The sequence below is a fragment of the Arachis hypogaea genome, chromosome 17 (assembly GCF_003086295.3).
Source record: "Arachis hypogaea cultivar Tifrunner chromosome 17, arahy.Tifrunner.gnm2.J5K5, whole genome shotgun sequence".
NCBI lineage: Eukaryota > Viridiplantae > Streptophyta > Magnoliopsida > Fabales > Fabaceae > Arachis > Arachis hypogaea.
In genome coordinates, this window is record NC_092052.1 from 110,263,320 (window position 1) to 110,280,974 (window position 17,655).

General features: G+C 35.6%; 5 protein-coding genes across 5 annotated transcripts; 1 reads left to right on the forward strand and 4 right to left on the reverse strand.

Moving 5' to 3' along the window:
* Positions 1-3,280: 3,280 nt before the first annotated feature.
* LOC140180792 (uncharacterized) lies at positions 3,281-6,824 on the reverse strand. The gene is made up of 3 exons (XM_072222088.1): positions 5,710-6,824; positions 4,412-5,335; positions 3,281-4,248 (listed from the first exon to the last, which is right to left on the reverse strand). Exons 2-3 carry the CDS (start codon positions 4,488-4,490, stop codon positions 3,893-3,895), a joined length of 435 nt encoding a protein of 144 aa, XP_072078189.1. The 5' UTR covers positions 4,491-5,335; positions 5,710-6,824; the 3' UTR covers positions 3,281-3,892.
* Positions 3,425-3,856, reverse strand: LOC140180682 (uncharacterized). The gene has a single exon (XM_072221955.1). It carries the CDS (start codon positions 3,854-3,856, stop codon positions 3,425-3,427), a length of 432 nt encoding a protein of 143 aa, XP_072078056.1.
* Positions 6,825-7,161: 337 nt separating the features above from the next.
* On the reverse strand, positions 7,162-8,642 carry LOC112764426 (histone H3.3). The gene is made up of 4 exons (XM_025810010.2): positions 8,033-8,642; positions 7,847-7,923; positions 7,661-7,751; positions 7,162-7,560 (listed from the first exon to the last, which is right to left on the reverse strand). The coding sequence occupies exons 1-4, from the start codon at positions 8,102-8,104 to the stop codon at positions 7,390-7,392; spliced, it is 411 nt and encodes a 136-aa protein (XP_025665795.1). The 5' UTR covers positions 8,105-8,642; the 3' UTR covers positions 7,162-7,389.
* Positions 8,643-9,081: 439 nt separating this feature from the next.
* LOC112767199 (protein MAIN-LIKE 1) lies at positions 9,082-13,223 on the forward strand. Its single transcript, XM_025813081.3, has 6 exons — positions 9,082-9,202; positions 10,171-10,250; positions 10,424-11,136; positions 11,342-11,432; positions 11,523-12,663; positions 12,866-13,223. Exons 2-6 carry the CDS (start codon positions 10,185-10,187, stop codon positions 13,006-13,008), a joined length of 2,154 nt encoding a protein of 717 aa, XP_025668866.1. The 5' UTR covers positions 9,082-9,202; positions 10,171-10,184; the 3' UTR covers positions 13,009-13,223.
* Positions 13,224-13,398: 175 nt separating this feature from the next.
* LOC112763650 (uncharacterized) lies at positions 13,399-16,454 on the reverse strand. Its single transcript, XM_025809269.1, has 3 exons — positions 16,235-16,454; positions 14,329-15,321; positions 13,399-14,228 (listed from the first exon to the last, which is right to left on the reverse strand). Exons 1-3 carry the CDS (start codon positions 16,452-16,454, stop codon positions 13,399-13,401), a joined length of 2,043 nt encoding a protein of 680 aa, XP_025665054.1.
* Positions 16,455-17,655: the final 1,201 nt, after the last annotated feature.

Consider the following 17,655-nt stretch of genomic DNA (forward strand, 5'->3'; position numbering starts at 1 on the left):
TGATGGCTATTATTTTGTATTACAAACGTAATTTTTTTTGAAATTTTTTTAATATTTTTTATTATAATTATTATTGCTAGAAAATTAATTATTATTGTTGTTGTTAGAAAAGAAATTTTTAAATGTAAACAGAATTTTTTTTTTTTTTAAAACAACTTTTTTTTTGAAATCCCTATAAAATTTTTAATTATAATTGTTAGGAAGTTAAATGTTATTGTTGTTGTGAGAAATTGAATTTAGGAATTAAAACTGAATGATTAGTATTATTTTTTAAAAGTACGTAAGTTTATTTTAAGATTATTTTAATATTTTTTAATTATAATTATCATTATTAGGATGTTAATTATTATTATTATTGTTGGCGTAGAAAATAAATTTAGGAATATTACGAAAATGATTATTATTATTTTTTAAAATTTAGGAATATATGTTTAAATAATAGTAAATAATTAATTAATATTAGAAATTATAATTTTAGATATTATAAAAAAAATTGTACCGTAAATAAAGAAACAACATCTCTAGATGTTGTAATATTGTTGAGAATTTTGATTAGGAATATATGTATTAGTTATTATTATTAATAGTTAGTTATGAATAATTTTAAGGATTAATAATTAATTTTAGAAGTCAGAATTATTTGTTTTAGTTGGATTTAGTAAAATAATTTATCATAGTTGTGTGGTTTTAAGTAATTTGTTTGTTGTTGAGTTAGTTGTGCGAATTTTGTAACCATAAGAGTTAATTAATTGGTAGGTTAGTACATGGTAATTACTTATTTTGTAATTAACAAAAAGTTTAGCATGAGAAAGTTATTTTAGTCGCTGTAGTTAAAAAATTATTATATTTTAGTAGTAAGTTAGTAATTGTTAATGAGTTGACTAATAATTTGTTATGTTTTTATAGAAATTTAAGAATGTTGACATGTGATTACCCAGTCCCTCCAGATCAGTACAATGATAGGGTGGAGGAGCATTTACGACTTACTGGTTTTTATCATGTATCTCTGATTAGGGTAGTCTAATGTCAGAAAACACTGGTGAATGCTCTAATCGAAAGGTGGCACCCTAACACACATACGTTTCACCTTCCGATTGGTGAATGTGCTGTGACGCTTGAAGATGTGGCTATAATTCTTGGTCTTCCGACGGAAGGTCTTCCAGTCATAGGGATGGCAATGAATAGTTTTGAAGTCTTGGAGGCGGAGTGTCTGCACCAATTTGGAGTTGCACCGCATAAGTCGGACTGTAGAGGAAGTTGCATAAAATTGACGTGGCTACGGGATCTAAAAGAAAATTTACAGTTGACTGATGAAATCAGTATACATAGGTATGTGAAGTGCCACATTATGTTGCTGATCAGGACGATCTTGTTTGGGGATAAATCTGGGGCAGCTGTGCACTAGAAGTTTCTACCTTTGCTTCATGATTTTGGCAGTATTGGACAATACAGTTGGGGATCGGCATGCCTAGCACACCTCTACAGGGCGTTATGTAGGGCATCTGGTTTTGACTATAAGAAAATTGATTGTCCACTAACACTTCTGCTCGGTTGGGCTTGGATCCGACTGCCATATCTAGCGCCGCTTCCTAGGAAACCCCGCAATTTTTCGTTTGCAAACAGGTAATATTTTGTTACATTTACCCCGTATCTTGATATTTAGAATCCAATTGTGCTAATGAAATATATCGTATTAGGTGGCGTAACTAGGAGCGTGGTGACCGATGATATAGATATCTTACGCTAAGTCACTTTAGGAAGGCCTTTGATGAACTTTAGGAAGGTCAGGTGTGTTCTCATTAAAGAAGTATTAGTTTTGGGTTTAGAGTTAGTGTAAATCTTATGAAGCATTGTTATTGTGTCTGTTATGTGGTTGTAATCATGAGTTTCCTTTATTTTTCCTTAGTTTGTGTGGGTTGCTTATGCTGTGGACCGCGTGGATCCGAACATAATTCCTGCAGAGATCTACATGCAGTTGGTTGTCTGGAGCGCTACAGTCTCGTTGGTGTCTTTTGAATGCATCGAGTGGCATGCAACTGATAGGTGTAGGCGACAATTCGGTTTTGTTCAGGGGGTACCTCATCAGGAACGGAATCTGGACAAGGCGCATGGAAAAGTCCTGACTGGTCCTAAGAATCTTAACTGGGCCACGGCTCCGAGTCATTCATTTTGGGTGATGCATTGGACAAACAGGTATAACCATGTTCTTATTGAGCTTCTTATGCCGTCAGAGCATCTATTGGATACTTACATGTACTGGTACCGAACAAAATTTGGGGACCGTTTGAACTTGTCAAATCTTATGGTTCAAGAGAATGGTGAGGGTAATCAGGACATGGATGATGACAATGAAGAGCCGGAGCCACATTCACCGCCATCATCACCTCCAAATCCGCTTCTACAAGAACAACATCAGTCCTCAAGCCAGTATATACCTTAAACACAGTTCACCCCGTCATTGCCAATACATCAACGGTATTGGGGTATGTCACAGTTTGACTCATGAGAATGAGCTTCTTTTAACCAGTTGCTTGGGTTCATGGCTGCAGATGTAGGACAATCACAATACGGCCATCAGCCTGAGTTCATGGCAGGTAGGTATTCGTTGGACGGAGGCATCCGTGCCGGACCTCATCGGTTGCTTCTAGAGGGTTCGTATCTATTGACTCCAGTAGGAGTGACGGTGGACGCAGAATTCTTAATAGTCAAAATCCTAACCGTGTTTTCATGGGACTCATTGAAGAAAATGCTAACACACTCGAGCAAGAGACCAATGGGTATCTAGTAGATGACCCGGATGACGAGGACGAGGATGAGGAGGATGAAATAGAGGAGTTCGACGAGGATGAAAAATTCCGTAATGATGGTATTATATTGTGTATTTTGATTTACATGTTTAATTAGTTAATTATTTTGTATTCATAAATGGTATCTCTGTTTGGTTTGACTAAATGATATGTGGTATCTATGTTGGTTTGATTACCTTATGTACTTTATTTAATTGTTTAATTAAATTGTATACATGTCAGGCACGCACTCCGGATGATACAGGCAAAGGTTACAATTTGAGGGTAGATCCGTCACGTTGTAGCGCTAGTCGGTACACTCCATCTGTGTTCAAAAAGGCCGTCAAAAATGCAAGAATTTGTGAAGGATGTAAAGTGGGCAATGAAAAAGTAGTTGTTGTGTAGTAAACTTGTTTATGTATTAATGATCTGGACTATGTTTTGATTACTTTGTATGTCTTGGACAATATGAACGTGTTATAATGTTTCATATATCTTAATATATTGCTACAAATATCATATCATATTAACTCAATTGGACAATTCATGTCATATTATATAATGTTACAGATATCTTATTATACTAGATTGTCATAAGTTATAATGCTACATATATCATATCATATTAGACTGTGAATCTACTGAGCATCTCTGTCGGCATTTGCACCAGCTGACTGATGGCATCTGCTACGATTGTGTCTCTCAGCCCCACATAGCCTACATCGCCTAGGATGACGTAACATTCGCGTGTTCATCTCATTCAAGAAGCGTGTCATCCTGGGGCGACCTTTGGTGACGCGTCTCAGGTACGGATTCAGTATGAATCGAGGTCCGTTGTTAGCAAGCCATGTAGTAGGATTACCCAGTGGCCTAAACCTAGCTCGGCACACTCGCCGAACTTGGTCCATCTTACACACATCATGCACATACACTTGCCAATCCAGTCGTTGGTTGGCACAACATGCAAACACATGTCGACAAGCAATCCGGTCTACCTGGAACTCACCACAATCACATCGTTGGCGACGGAGGTCGACAGCATACTCCAGTCCACTTGGCATCTCGCGCATTTCGAAGACCTCATTCTGCCGGTCGAAGCAACTAACCTAGATGTTTCCTGATGCCAGTTGGTTTGCATGCAACTTTGACGTCACAAGCTCAGAAAAAACATGGCCAGCATTAATCCGTACTTCCGCCTCGGCTCTTTTTCGGGTAAACAACTCGTTAAACCTGTAGAATGTTGCCTTCACAAGGGCAATAATGGGGAGATTCCGTGCACCCTTCAATACTAAATTGATGCATTCCACTAGATTCGTCATCATGTGACCCCACCGGTAGCCACCATCAAGTGCCAACGCATACTGTTCGCGGGGGATTCGGTTTAACCAGTTAGTGTATGCCTCGCTCCGTTCTCGTAAACGCTGGTAACGCACTTCGTACTCCCGCACCGTCCTCAAATATCCTGCACGATAACAAGAAACAAACGAAAGAAAAGAGATCAAAACACTTGTTGAAGGTAACTCTGTTAATAACTTACTTAGATCTACTCTGCGTTACCTATATTGACGACCAGTTTATGCAAGTATGGTGCCTTGAATTTTCTCAGAAAATTCGACTCTATATACCTGATGCAAAACATATGAAAAGCTCTAGGAGGTGACCATGCTCCGTTACTGCGTGCCACAGCTGCATTGATGGATTCATGTCGGTCGGATATTAGTCCCACACCATCCCGAGTGACAACATGTTAGCGCAGGTTACTCAGAAAAAAGTGTCACGCATCAGAAGTCTCTCCCTCCACAATAGTAAACGCAATTGGGACGATATTGTTGTTGTCATCCTGTGAAACTACCACTAGTAGACAACCCTTATACTTACCGTACAAGTGAGTCCCATCCACCTGGACAACTGACTTACAATGCTAAATGCTCTAATGCAGGGGCAATAACTCCAAAAGACTCGATGCAATACCCGAATATCACTCACCAAGCCATCGCCTTGATATGCAGGCATAGTCTCAATATGGACAACAGCTGATGGCTCCTTATGACACATGGCCTCAAACCATATAGGCAACGCTTCGTACGATACTTCTCAACCTCCAAATATTTTTTCTACTGTCTTTTCCTTAGCCAACCATGCTTTCCGATAACTAACGGTGTAGTTGAACTTCGATTGCACTTCTGCTATAACCGATTTTACCTTTAAGGAGGGGTCAGCCTCAACCAACGGCTTTATTGCTTCTGCAATTGTGGTCGAATCCAGCTTCGAATGATCCTGAGAAATAGTGGCTCTGGTACAGGTGTGACTACCATTATACCTCTTTATAACCCAACAGTACTTCCTGCTGATCATGCTAACCCTGATAAGTCAATCACACCCTGACCCATACTGTGTACACTTGGCATAAAATGTCAACGGCTCAGACTCATACACCCGGTAGTCTACCCTTCTTCGTATGGTATACTCTTTTATCGCCTTAATAACAACTTCCCTAAAACTGAATTTCATCCCAACGACAAATTCACCATCTGCGACAATAGAAATTTCTGCTGGGATAGCAGCCATACAAAACGTACTTAATACACAAATATTTTAACACCGAAAATAAAAGTAAATCAATATTTACTGCATCAATTATGATATAAATACAAACTTTACATCATGTTATTATATATCATTCTAAACAAAATAAGAACATCAATGTGTCATTAAATGATGATTAATAAATACTAATTTATATTTAACTAAATCAATAACTAACTAAAAAAATGACTATCTTAAACTTAAATACATAAACAGATACACAAAAACAAATACTAATTGAGTATATTATCGCACTTCACTTAACTGTTTGGTCCATCTATCAAGATAAATTATTACAAAATTCTAATCCTTTTTATAAATACGAAAAATTACGTACATTCACTCATATATTCTGGAAACTCCTAAACATGCATGGCTTCCAAATCCAAAACTCGCATGAATGATGGCTCCTCAAACGGCACTTCGTTTGCGAGTGCATTCGCCACGTCTATCACATCTGGAGCCATAGTTTCGTCACCTTGATCTTCATCTCCGTCTAGACCAACAACTTTGTAGTTACTTTCGAACTCTTCTTCACTGTCACTATTGTAATCTTTCCGTACAACATTTCAGTCGGCCTCAGATTGTTCAAACTCAGCATACAACTCGATGAACGAGACCTAAGCCCGGTTTTCAATATACATTGAAAACATCTCTTGCATGCTCGCTTCGTCCGTTACATATTTGATTTGAAATTGAACGAATCCACCAAACACCAGTATGGGATATCTATATAGAATACAGGATATTTTTCTTACCCTCTCAAAATCAATCTTTTCACATATCACACCTTTGAACTCTTCAAAAGAGATGGTAAAAGAAATAACATTTAACAGATTTTCACAAACAAATTTTACTCTTTCAAATGTTTGTAACAAAATCTGAACAAAATAGTTCTTTTAATATAACTCTGTCACTCATTTCTCTCAATCACTTAAACAAGAACATAAACTTGACTACTAGTTTTTTGGTTTCATACCAAGCAATGAAAAAACTCAAAAAGAAGTTATGTTAATTCCCTTAAATTAGGTTAATTTGATTCAAAAAAATATAAAATAATCAAATCGTACCATGCGATGAGGGTCCGATTTTCACCTGCCTCCAGCTATTTCTTTCCAACTGCCTCCAGCTACTTAAATTTCTCCAGCTACAAATCAGAATTTAAATTTCTCCAGCTACAAATCGGACTACCAATCATCCCATGCGATTTGTTATGCAAAATTTTAAAATCAAAGAACTCACATAGTGCAAGTTTTTCTTTCTCACACTCACAGAAAACTGTCCCCCATATTTGTTTTCTACCCATGAATCCATATTCAGACAGATCACACACAAGCCTTCCATATTCATAAAATTGAGCCTTTTTTTAATACTATTAACTAAAATTTACTAAAAACAATCAAAAATAACTTTTTTCATTAAAAAAGAGTCCAACAAGCACTTAAACTAGTTTAAATATTTTTGTTTCAAATCCATTCAAATTTCATCAATTCCAAGCCAAACACGCTGTTAATTTGATTATCAACGAATAAAGACGATGATTTCGCAACCTGTTGCAGAATGTTCAACAGACTTCCCAAAAAAAAAAGCCCACAATTGCGAAAAACGAGTAGTTATACACAAGTGTCCCAAAAACAAAAGTCCTCCTATTACAATGTTCATACCGCCTAAAAGTAAGAAGCTCGCAGGGTTAAAAAAACAAACCAGCAGATTACTTCAAGATATTGATTGCTTAGACAATTCAACACTGTCACAATCAATAAATAGCTAATTATATAAACACTTCGAATTCAACAAACAAGGGAAGGGAACTTAATTCACAAAACCATAGATCGAAATAGGTAGCTGAGTCTTGAACAAACATTAGAAAACATTCATGTTATATGCCCTATAATAATAATAATAAAATCCTAAACATCACCCCCAAAAGAAATCTGAGCAAACAATTAGAGACATCCGAATTTATATGTCTACCATAAATCCTAACGTCAACACCATGTTGAATTACACAGTAAAACTAAGCACGTTCTCCACGAATGCGCCTAGCGAGCTGAATGTCCTTGGGCATAATGGTGACCCTCTTGGCGTGGATAGCACACAAGTTTGTGTCTTCGAACAATCCAACCAAGTAAGCCTCTGCAGCTTCCTGAAGTGCAAGAACTGCGTGGCTCTGAAATCTCAAATCAGTCTGCACCATACACAAACCATAAATGACATCTTTAATTATATAATCCAAGATCAGAAATTTATTAAACTGGGAAACGTGAAAAATTTTGAGAACAACACACCTTAAAGTCCTGAGCAATTTCACGAACAAGACGCTGGAAGGGTAACTTACGGATCAGAAGCTCGGTACTCTTTTGGTATTTTCGGATCTCACTGAAAAGATAACACGAAGAGAATGTAAAATTGAGGCCAAAACATACAAGAGCTCCAAAACAAAAAACGTTAAAAAGATTTGGGGAAATTGTTACCGGAGAGCAACAGTTCCAGGGCGATAACGATGGGGCTTCTTCACTCCACCGGTTGTGGGAGCGGACTTTCTCGCGGCCTGACAAGAATTACAAAAGACAATGAGAAACCCTAACCCTAAAGAGGTTCCGAATTGCGGCAAAAATTGAACAAATTTTGAGAAACCCTATGTCCGAGAAAGACGTTACCTTGGTAGCGAGCTGCTTCCTTGGGGCCTTGCCACCGGTAGACTTACGAGCGGTCTGCTTCGTACGAGCCATGGATTCCGATCAACGACAAAGGAGGGAAGATACGAAGAGTTTGCAGAGAACGCAAAGAGATTGGAGTCGGAACGACAGAAAGGTTTCGGTCTAGGGGTTTTATAGCATAGCAGAATGGGGTTAGGTCCGTTACGAAAATATGTGGAGTTTTTTTAAAATAAAATTAAACAACGAACACTGATCCGTGTGCTTGCTATTCACTGGTTAATTCTTAATTTGCAGAAGTAAGGACTGCCAGCGTGGACGAGTTGTGTTTCTTTTGTGAGAGCGTTTAAGAACGAGTCGGCTCAAATGACTCGTTCTTCTTTTTGGTTTTTCCCATTTTGGAACTAATATCGACTCGCTTTTTTTTAATTTGCAATCTATTTTAGTTTTTTTTATTTTAAAAAAAAAAAAGAAACGACGTTGGATTTTCTAAGTATACGAGAATCTTTGGGATTTTTTTTTCCGTTTTGGTAAGAAGAATCTTTGGAATTTACTCATATGTGAATGACAAGTTGACAACTGTTTCTTCTTGAACCCATGCTTACTTTTTCTTGTTGAACCCATATTACTAGTGTATGTACTTGTACCATACACAGAAAATATTTAATATTTTATTTATATTTAAAATATTTTTAATAAAAAAATATTTTTTTAATATATTAAATTTTAAATTAAACTCAATTTATATTTTTTTATTTATGTAAATAATAAATAATAGTATATAACGAACTTTTTTTTTTTAATATTGGGCCAAAGGTGGTGTTACCCACCAAAATGATCAAACAGGAAAATTTAACGTCGCTATGGGAACCGTCAAATACTGGAAGGAAAACGTCAACGCCGTTATGTGGAAAACGTCACTGACGTTTTGATCAAAACGTTATCGACGTTTTGTTGTGCATGATCAACACGTGGCAGATTTCTCTCTCTTCCCACACATTGATGAAAACGCCAACTCTCTTCTTCCTTCATTCTTTCTTCCTCAGCCCATAATATCCATAGTCTTCATTCTTTCTTCTTCATTTTGTTTACCCCACATCCCCACAACCAGAAAAAACGGCAGCCCCACATTCCCGCAGCAAGGAAAACGGCAACAGTTAAAGATAGAAAAAGGTTAGTATTTTAAATGTATTGTTAGTAGTTAGTTAGGATTAATTTTATTGTTTTGAAGTGAAAGTAAAAAAAAAACAGTATATAATATTTTTAAAATAATTTTTTGATTACGTAGATGAATAAATTAATTATTAGTTCTTGATTAGGAGTAGTTAAAAATATATTATCTTTGTTATAGTTATAATAATAGTAAATTGTTAGCGTATCGTTAATATATATTATTCGTTGAAGGTTAGTATTTTTTTTTTAACTTTAATTTTGTTTAATTAATTTTTTTAAAAAATAGAATTTTTATTAATTTTAGTTTGATTTTATATAATTTATGTGAGAAAAAGGTTGCTTTAGAATTTTTGTTTAGTTTTGTTTTAATTTTAACTTTTTTGAGAAACAGACGTTTTTAGTAATTTTAGTTATATTTTAAATAATTTATTCGAAAAAAATTTAATAATTTTAGTTTTATTTAAAATAATTGATTTCAAAACAGAATTATTTATTTAATTCGGATATAATTTTTTAGTGATTTAGGTTTTTAGGTTAAAATTTAACTAAAATATATAGCCTTAATTATTATCTAATGAGCCTGGGTTATTTTTTAAATTTTTTTTATATAAAATATTAGGTGTTTCAGTTTTTATTAGTTTAGATTTTTTGTTAATTTATATATGTAGTGCGTGAAGTTTTTAATAATAAAACTGAATATTTATTAATTATATATATATACCATTACGCTTTTTTATTTTATTTAATTATTGAAAAGCAAAATTATTGTTATTAAATTTTAGTATGTTTAGTAATTTTAGACATTTTTGCAATATATATTGAAAAATAATGATGAGATATTTAGATCGGATAATTAGTAATTTTTAGGATATGTATTTAGTAAATAGATTAAGAGTTATTATTATTATTGTTTTCAGTAAAAAAGAAAAAAAAATATAAGTAATTTTTTTTATATTATTTTAATGTAGCGTTAAAGACAAAAATGGGAAAACGTGACATCACACGTGCTGACGAGCATATATCAGAATATCTTCAACATCCTATATATGTAAGTAATTTTTGTGTTTACTGTTATGCTTAATAATTAATAATTCAATTAGTAATTATAAATTATTTGGATTTTTAGTAATTATTAATTATATTTGTTACTAAACCGAGTATTAGTTTGGTAATATTGACTAGTTCTGGTTAATGACGGTTAGTTATTATTTTTGTTATCAGGGTTCACGAAATTTGCACACTAGACACTTACACCAAATAGACTCATATGATGCTAGGGTGGAAGAACAACTCAGAGAGAGCGGATTCTATCATATATCTCAGATTGGAAGGATCATGTCTCACGGTCCAACTATAGACGCACTAGTTGAAAGGTGGCGGCCTGAGACGCACACATTTCATCTTCCACACGGCGAGTGCACGATTACGTTGGAGGACGTAGCCATGATTTTTGGACTCCGAACTCACGGCTTGCCAGTTACTGGATCAACTGACCACAGCACAAGTGGGTTAGAGAATGAGTGCATGACCCAATTTGGTATTGCTCCTGGCCCGAACGACCATAGAGGAAGCGGAGTCAAGCTAGCATGGTTTCGCACCCTAAAGCGGCGCCAACATTTGACTGACGCAGTAAGTAGGGAAATTTATGTAAAATGTCACATAATGTGTCTATTTGGAACAACCTTATTTAGTGACAAGTCTGGAATCAGTGTGCACTGGAAGTATTTGCCGTTGCTTCGTGACTTTTCTCAGATTCACAAATTTAGTTGGGGTTCAGCTTGCCTTGCACACATGTATCGATCCTTATGTCGGGCATCTAGGTATGACTGCAAGGACATTGATGGTCCTATGCCATTGCTCCTTGTATGGGCATGGTTACGAATGCCGTCAATAGGACCACTGCCGATGGATACTAGCTTTCCACTTGCTCGCAGGTAAAATTTAGCTAAGATGTGGATTTAGTGATTTTTTCTGTAGTAACTGATATTACGAATGACTTATGATTTAATTTGATGTGCTGAGTGGTTGATGGTTGAAATGATTTATGAACTGAGGGAACCCTTAAGGGTGGTTAAGTCCAGTTTTAGGGGAGGTTATGTCCAAATTTTTATAAAAATATGAGTTGTTGCAATATGCCAGGTGGAATGATTATCAATCAGCTATCGAGCAGTATAAAAATTGGACAACTGCTGACGTCAGGAGAAGGTTGGACGATCTTTCTCCGGACGGGGTATGTGTTTCATCATTTAGATTTGATGTTATGCTATATTAAATTCATGATTGCTCATTTATAACTTTGAGATTTACTGTGTTTTTACAGTTTGTGTGGGATGCATACAGTCCCAACCGGATTGCGCCACATCTTATTCCATTTGAGATCAACGATGGTGCAGAGCTCTGGAGTGCGACTGTACCTTTAATATGCTTTGAGACTGTGGAGTGGCATCCCACTGATAGAGTCAGAAGACAATTTGGCTTTCAACAAGACCCGCCAGTTGAACCAATGAAACTCGGCGCATCCCATAACATAGTGCTGACGGGACCCAAAAACAAAAACTGGGGTGTAGAACACGAAAAATGGATCTCACAGTGGTTAAACAGTCCTGCATCCGTATTAACCGGTGCACATGGCGACCATTATCAACCTTCTGAGCAGTACATGGACTGGTATGTTCGTAATTTCGGTCATCACCTGCGTCTCTCCGAGCATGCCAATGAAGAACAACAACCACAGCAAGAGCAATCACATCAACAAGAGCAACCAGCTCAGCAACAACACCCACCATGGCAAGATCAACAACCATATTCACAGCCATATACATACCCACCGTATCCGTACCTACCACATCCACAAGCATATGCATACCCACCATGCGCACAACCATGTCCACAACCTTTCACTCAGCCTGTTATATCATATCCACCATACTCACAGGAATATGCACAACCTTTCACTCAGCCTACCATACAGCCATACACACAGGCCTCTACGATGCACGAGGAATACATACCGACCCAGGCACCGCACTATTCGTTGACACAAATACTAGGGACATCGACACATGATGAGGAACAGTATAGGCATATTATTGATTGGGTTCAAGGTCCTGAGTCATCTCAATGGGTAGATAATTTATTCTCTACCCAAGACCCTGTACAGGTGCCGGTGCCTCAAGAGGGTCCTGGTCGATTATCTTTGGATGCAAGTCGTCCACCGCGGTCCTTTTCTGAGTACTCTATGCCGAGAAGCTCTGTTGATTCTGGTAGGAGTGTCCATAGGGGGATTGGATGTCGGCAGACTCCGACACGGATTTCTATGCCCGAAGAGGATGAGGAGGAGACTGACAATGTGGTTGAGGAGACTAGTGCAGGGGAGCATGAAGTCGATCAGCTCGGTTTAGTTCCTGATGCGGTTGATGAGGGCGGTACAAGTGATGAAATGGTTGACGAAGCTGGTGCAGGTAATTTGATTGTTATGCATTGAATGGGATTGATATTTATGTTTATGATACATTATTTAGTGATATAGTAATAATATTGTGTTAAATTATTTTTGGCTGTTGATTTAGGTTTGCTATTCACCCTATTGTTTCTTGATTAGGGTTAGTATTCATATTATTGATACATGAGTATTGACCAGGGCTAATTTTTGTTATCATTCAGGTGCCCTGGATAAGGGATATGACCTTAGGATTGACCCAGCTCGTAAAAGTGCCTCTAGATGGTCTCCGTCAACCATTAAAAAGAGGGTGAAGAAAGGATGTTCCAAAATGGCACGAAGCATGAAGAAAACTTTCTCTAAATGAACCATTGTAGTAATATTTATTATACATATGTAGAGAGACTATTGTTTAATGATAGTGCACAGTAGGGTTTAGATTGTTGTGAACATGGTTGATGAATTGTTGAGATTGAAAGAACCCTAAAGGGTGGTTAAGTCCATTTTTAGAAGAGGTTATGTCCGAATGTTTTTAAAAATGTAAGAGTTTAACTATTGAATTGTGTGAAATGTGACTTGAAAGAACCAAACTTCAACTGAATATCACCTAAACAAGTTAAATGGACAACACTAAAAAAGAGATTAAATCAATTACATGGATACAACTATAAATACGAGCAACTGAGTTAAATGGATACAACTAAATACAAGAGTAAATAACATAAATGGGACAATAAAAAATCAGCCAAGTTGACAACTACTCATTCGGAGCCGAACCACTAGCACTAGCTCCTCCACGATGCGGGCATCTACTTCGGCTGTGACCCTCACCACCACAAAGTCTACAACGCCTAGGACCACGTAAATCACGCATATCCATTTCATTCAAGAAGCGTGTTTTTTTAGGACGACCTTTGGCCACTCGCCTGAGGTGAGGATTTGGTATTAGTCGTGGTCCTTGATACACAGGCCATGTTGTTGGATTTCCTAGTGGTCTGAATCGGGTTCTATACACCTTTCGGATCTCTGCCATTGTATATACCTCATGCACATACTGCTTCCAATCTAGGCGCTGGTTTGCACAACAGGCAAATACATGGCGACAAGGAATTCGATCGACCTGAAACTCACCACAATCACAATGTCTTAGACGCAGATTTACTGCAAACTCTAAACCGCTGGGCATCTCCCGTACTTCAAAAACTTCTTTCTGCCTGTCAAATAAATTAACTTGGATATTTCCTGATGCCGTTTGGTTAGACTGGATTTTCTCAGTTGCATACTCGGAGAATAGATGACCTGCACTTATACGAGCCTCAGCCTCGGCCCTCTTCCTTGTGAACAAGGCATTAAGTCTGTAAAAAGTTGCCTTGACAAGGGCTGTCACAGGAAGATTACGTGCGCCTTTCAAAACTCCGTTAATGCACTCCACTAGGTTAGTGGTCATGTGTCCCCAGCGATGTCCCTCATCATATGCCAAGGCATATTGTGACCGAGGAATATTGTCGAGCCACTGCTTGTAAGCCACACCCCGCTCACAATATCTCTCGTAACGCATGTTGAATTCACGGACTGTTCTAGAATAGCCTGCCATAAGAGAACAACGGAATCCAGATAATACCATCAGTTTCTTGTTAACTTTTCACCGTCGGTCACAAACTGCATAAAATGTAAATAATTTATTTACCTATGTTGACAATCAGCTTCTGCATTCCTGGCGCTTTGAACCTTCTCAAGAAGTTAGAAGCTATGTGCCTGATGCAAAACATGTGAACAGCTCTCGGATATTGCCATGCTCCATCACTACGACCTACAGCTGAGATAATGGACTCGTGTCGATCAGAGATAAGACCAACACCATCTCGATTAACTACATGCGTTCGTAGATGGCTAAGAAAAAAGTGCCAAGCATCGGCGGTCTCACCCTCGACTATGGCAAATGCAAGAGGCACGATATTCCCATTTCCATCTTGTGATACTGCAACCAAGAGAGCCCCTTTATATTTTCCATACAAGTGTGTGCCGTCTACCTGTACCAGCGGCTTGCAGCTTCTGAATGCTTTAATACAAGGATAGAAAGCCCAAAAGACTCGCGTCAAAATCCTGAGATCCTCAACCAACTCATCCCCTCGGTAAGCATATGCAGTTTCGTACTCAACAGCTGCTGATGGTTCTTTTGCAACCATTGCTTCAAACCATGTCGGCAAAGCTTCATAAGAAGCTTCCCACCCACCAAATATTTTCTCAACTGCTTTTTGCTTGGCCAACCATGCTTTGCGATAACTTATTGTATAGTTGAACTTCGACTGCACTTCAGCAATTACAGATTTCACCTTCAGAGATGGGTCGGCTTCAACCAATGATTTTATCGCTTCTGCAATTGTACCAGAGTCCAGTTTGGCATGATCTTGAGAGATGGTAGATCTGATGCACGTGTGACTACCGTTATACCTCCTTATCACCCAACAATACTGTCTTTTTATAAGACTGACTCTGATAAGCCAATCACAACTTGTTCCATAATGTACGCATTTAGCATAAAATGTTGTCGGTTCAGATTCATACACCCTATAATCGACGCCCCTCTGAATGGTATACTCTTTAACTGCTGCAATCACAGCTTCCCTAGAGTTAAATTCCATTCCAACGACAAATTCACCATCTATGACAACAGTAGCAACTGCACGAATGATAAAACAAAATAATAATAATAATAATAATAATAATAATAATTTCTATAACATCCGTTAGATAATAATACTTATAATAATATTTATAATAATTAGTGTTAATTATAATAACAATAACGTACCTATACTAATAATAATTCAAATAATTCTTGTAACGCATAATAATAATAATAATAATAATAATAATAATAATAATAATAATAATAATAACCTCCGTTTCATAAAAAGACTAATAATAATAATAATAATAATAATAATAATAATAATAATAATAATTTCTATAACATCCGTTAGATAATAATATTAATAATAATATTTATAATAATTAGTGTTAATTATAATAACAATAACGTACCTATACTAATAATAATTCAAATAATTCTTGTAACGCATAATAATAATAATAATAATAATAATAATAATAATAATAATAATAATAATAATAATAACCTTCGTTTCATAAAAAGACTAATACTAATAATAATAATAATAATAATAATAATAATAATAATAATAATAATAATAATAATTTCTGTTTCATAAAAAGACTAATAATAATAATAATAATAATAATAATAATAATAATTTCTATAACATCTGTTAGATAATAATACTAATAATAATATTTATAATAATTAGTGTTAATTATAATAACAATAACGTACCTATACTAATAATAATTTAAATAATTCTTGTAACGCATAATAATAATAATAATAATAATAATAATAATAATAATAATAATCACCGTTAATAATAATAATAATAACCTTCCGTTTCATAAAAAGAGTAATGATAATTAGTAATAATAATAATAATAACAACATAACAATACTAATAATAATTCAAATATTCCTAACAACAACAATAATAATAATAATAATAATAATAATAATAAATTACCTCTACTGACATATTCAGGAAATTCTGGAACATGCATGGCATCAAGATTCAAAGTATGCATAAATGATGGTTCTCCCGAAGGATGTTGATCCACTAGTGCATTAGCAACATCTGCTACATCTTCCTCAACTGATATATCATCTTCTTCCACATCTTCAGTTGGACCAACAACTTCATAATTACCTTCAAACTCTTCATCACTTTCGGTATTATAACCCATCCAGTCTATATTGGGTTCCGGAAAATCAATATCTTCAATTTCTTCGAACTCTCGATAAGTGAGGCTCGTGCTCTAGTTTGATGGTAGGTCGAAAACATTCCTTGTATACTAGCTTCATCAGCCACGTGCATTACTTGAAATTGAACGAAACCACCAAATACTAACACAGGCTGCCTATATAAAATATTGGTCACTCTCTTCCGGCCTTGTTGACCTACACTCTGACAGAGTACACTCTTAAGTCCTTCATATGTTATTGAAAGAGGAACAATAATAACACATGGATTCTCACACAAAAAACTCACACCCTCATGTGTATCATACAAAACCTGACCATTGAAATATATTTTTAAACTAACATAACTCTCCATTTTATACACTTATTACATTTACCCACAACTTATTTCACTCAACAGATACAGAACAACTTCAATTGCTAAAGAATGAAGAACAGCTTCAGCAGCTAAAGAAGTAAGAACAAATTCAAATACTAAAGAAGAAAGAAGAAAGAGCTCTATGCTCTCTGGAAATTTGAAGGCAAATAATTTTGTATTGTTCACTTTCTACTCTACTCAAGGTGCTTCTCGCATAACACTAGCATACCTTATATAGCTAATTTTAAATTTTTTTATTCATACTTGTACTAAACGTCACCACCGTTTTGACCATTTCCAACGGTAAAATTTGTTTCAACACAAAACGTCACCACCGTTTTGACCATTTTCAACGGTAAAATTTGTTTCAACACAAAACGTCACCACCGTTTTCTATTTTTAAATTAAAAATTTTTTGCCTCCTCCACAAAACGGCAATGCCGTTTTCAGCTATGCTTTTTTTTTAAATTATTTATTTCTAACAAAACGGTAGTGCCGTGTTGGTTTTATTTATTAAAAAAATTTAAATTATGTACAAAACGTCTCCAACGTTTTGTATCTTCTGACAAAAAATTATTTTTCTCCCATAACAATGTTAAACTCACCTAAAGAAAAATATTAAAGAGAAACACACACCTTTTCACAATATTTAAAAAACTCAGCCGTATATAACAAAATAAATTACAAAATAATTGAAAATATATTTATTTTGTTAAAATAAATATATATAAGTTAAAATTAAGAAAATTGACGTTAAAATTTTTTTTATTCAATTTTAATATTGGAAACTAAATTTATAATATTTTTTAGTTAGAAATAAATAAATA

What these genes read in the sequence shown, in the direction of transcription:
- LOC140180682 (XM_072221955.1), bottom strand. Translation starts at nt 3,856, where the DNA reads ATGCGCGAGATGCCAAGTGGACTGGAGTATGCTGTCGACCTCCGTCGC.
- LOC112763650 (XM_025809269.1), bottom strand. Translation starts at nt 16,454, where the DNA reads ATGGGTTATAATACCGAAAGTGATGAAGAGTTTGAAGGTAATTATGAA. An exon ending in TCCTGAATATGTCAGTAGAG is followed by an intron (nt 15,322 to 16,234) that starts GTAATTTATTAT and finishes TCATTCGTGCAG; the next exon opens with TTGCTACTGTTGTCATAGAT. An exon ending in GAAGCTGATTGTCAACATAG is followed by an intron (nt 14,229 to 14,328) that starts GTAAATAAATTA and finishes CTCTTATGGCAG; the next exon opens with GCTATTCTAGAACAGTCCGT.
- LOC112764426 (XM_025810010.2), bottom strand. Translation starts at nt 8,104, where the DNA reads ATGGCTCGTACGAAGCAGACCGCTCGTAAGTCTACCGGTGGCAAGGCC. An exon ending in GGAAGCAGCTCGCTACCAAG is followed by an intron (nt 7,924 to 8,032) that starts GTAACGTCTTTC and finishes AATTCTTGTCAG; the next exon opens with GCCGCGAGAAAGTCCGCTCC. An exon ending in CCTGGAACTGTTGCTCTCCG is followed by an intron (nt 7,752 to 7,846) that starts GTAACAATTTCC and finishes TTATCTTTTCAG; the next exon opens with TGAGATCCGAAAATACCAAA.
- LOC112767199 (XM_025813081.3), top strand. Translation starts at nt 10,185, where the DNA reads ATGGGAAAACGTGACATCACACGTGCTGACGAGCATATATCAGAATAT. An exon ending in ATCTTCAACATCCTATATAT is followed by an intron (nt 10,251 to 10,423) that starts GTAAGTAATTTT and finishes TTTTGTTATCAG; the next exon opens with GGTTCACGAAATTTGCACAC. An exon ending in GGTTGACGAAGCTGGTGCAG is followed by an intron (nt 12,664 to 12,865) that starts GTAATTTGATTG and finishes GTTATCATTCAG; the next exon opens with GTGCCCTGGATAAGGGATAT.
- LOC140180792 (XM_072222088.1), bottom strand. Translation starts at nt 4,490, where the DNA reads ATGAATCCATCAATGCAGCTGTGGCACGCAGTAACGGAGCATGGTCAC. An exon ending in TTTCATATGTTTTGCATCAG is followed by an intron (nt 4,249 to 4,411) that starts GTATATAGAGTC and finishes GTTATCGTGCAG; the next exon opens with GATATTTGAGGACGGTGCGG.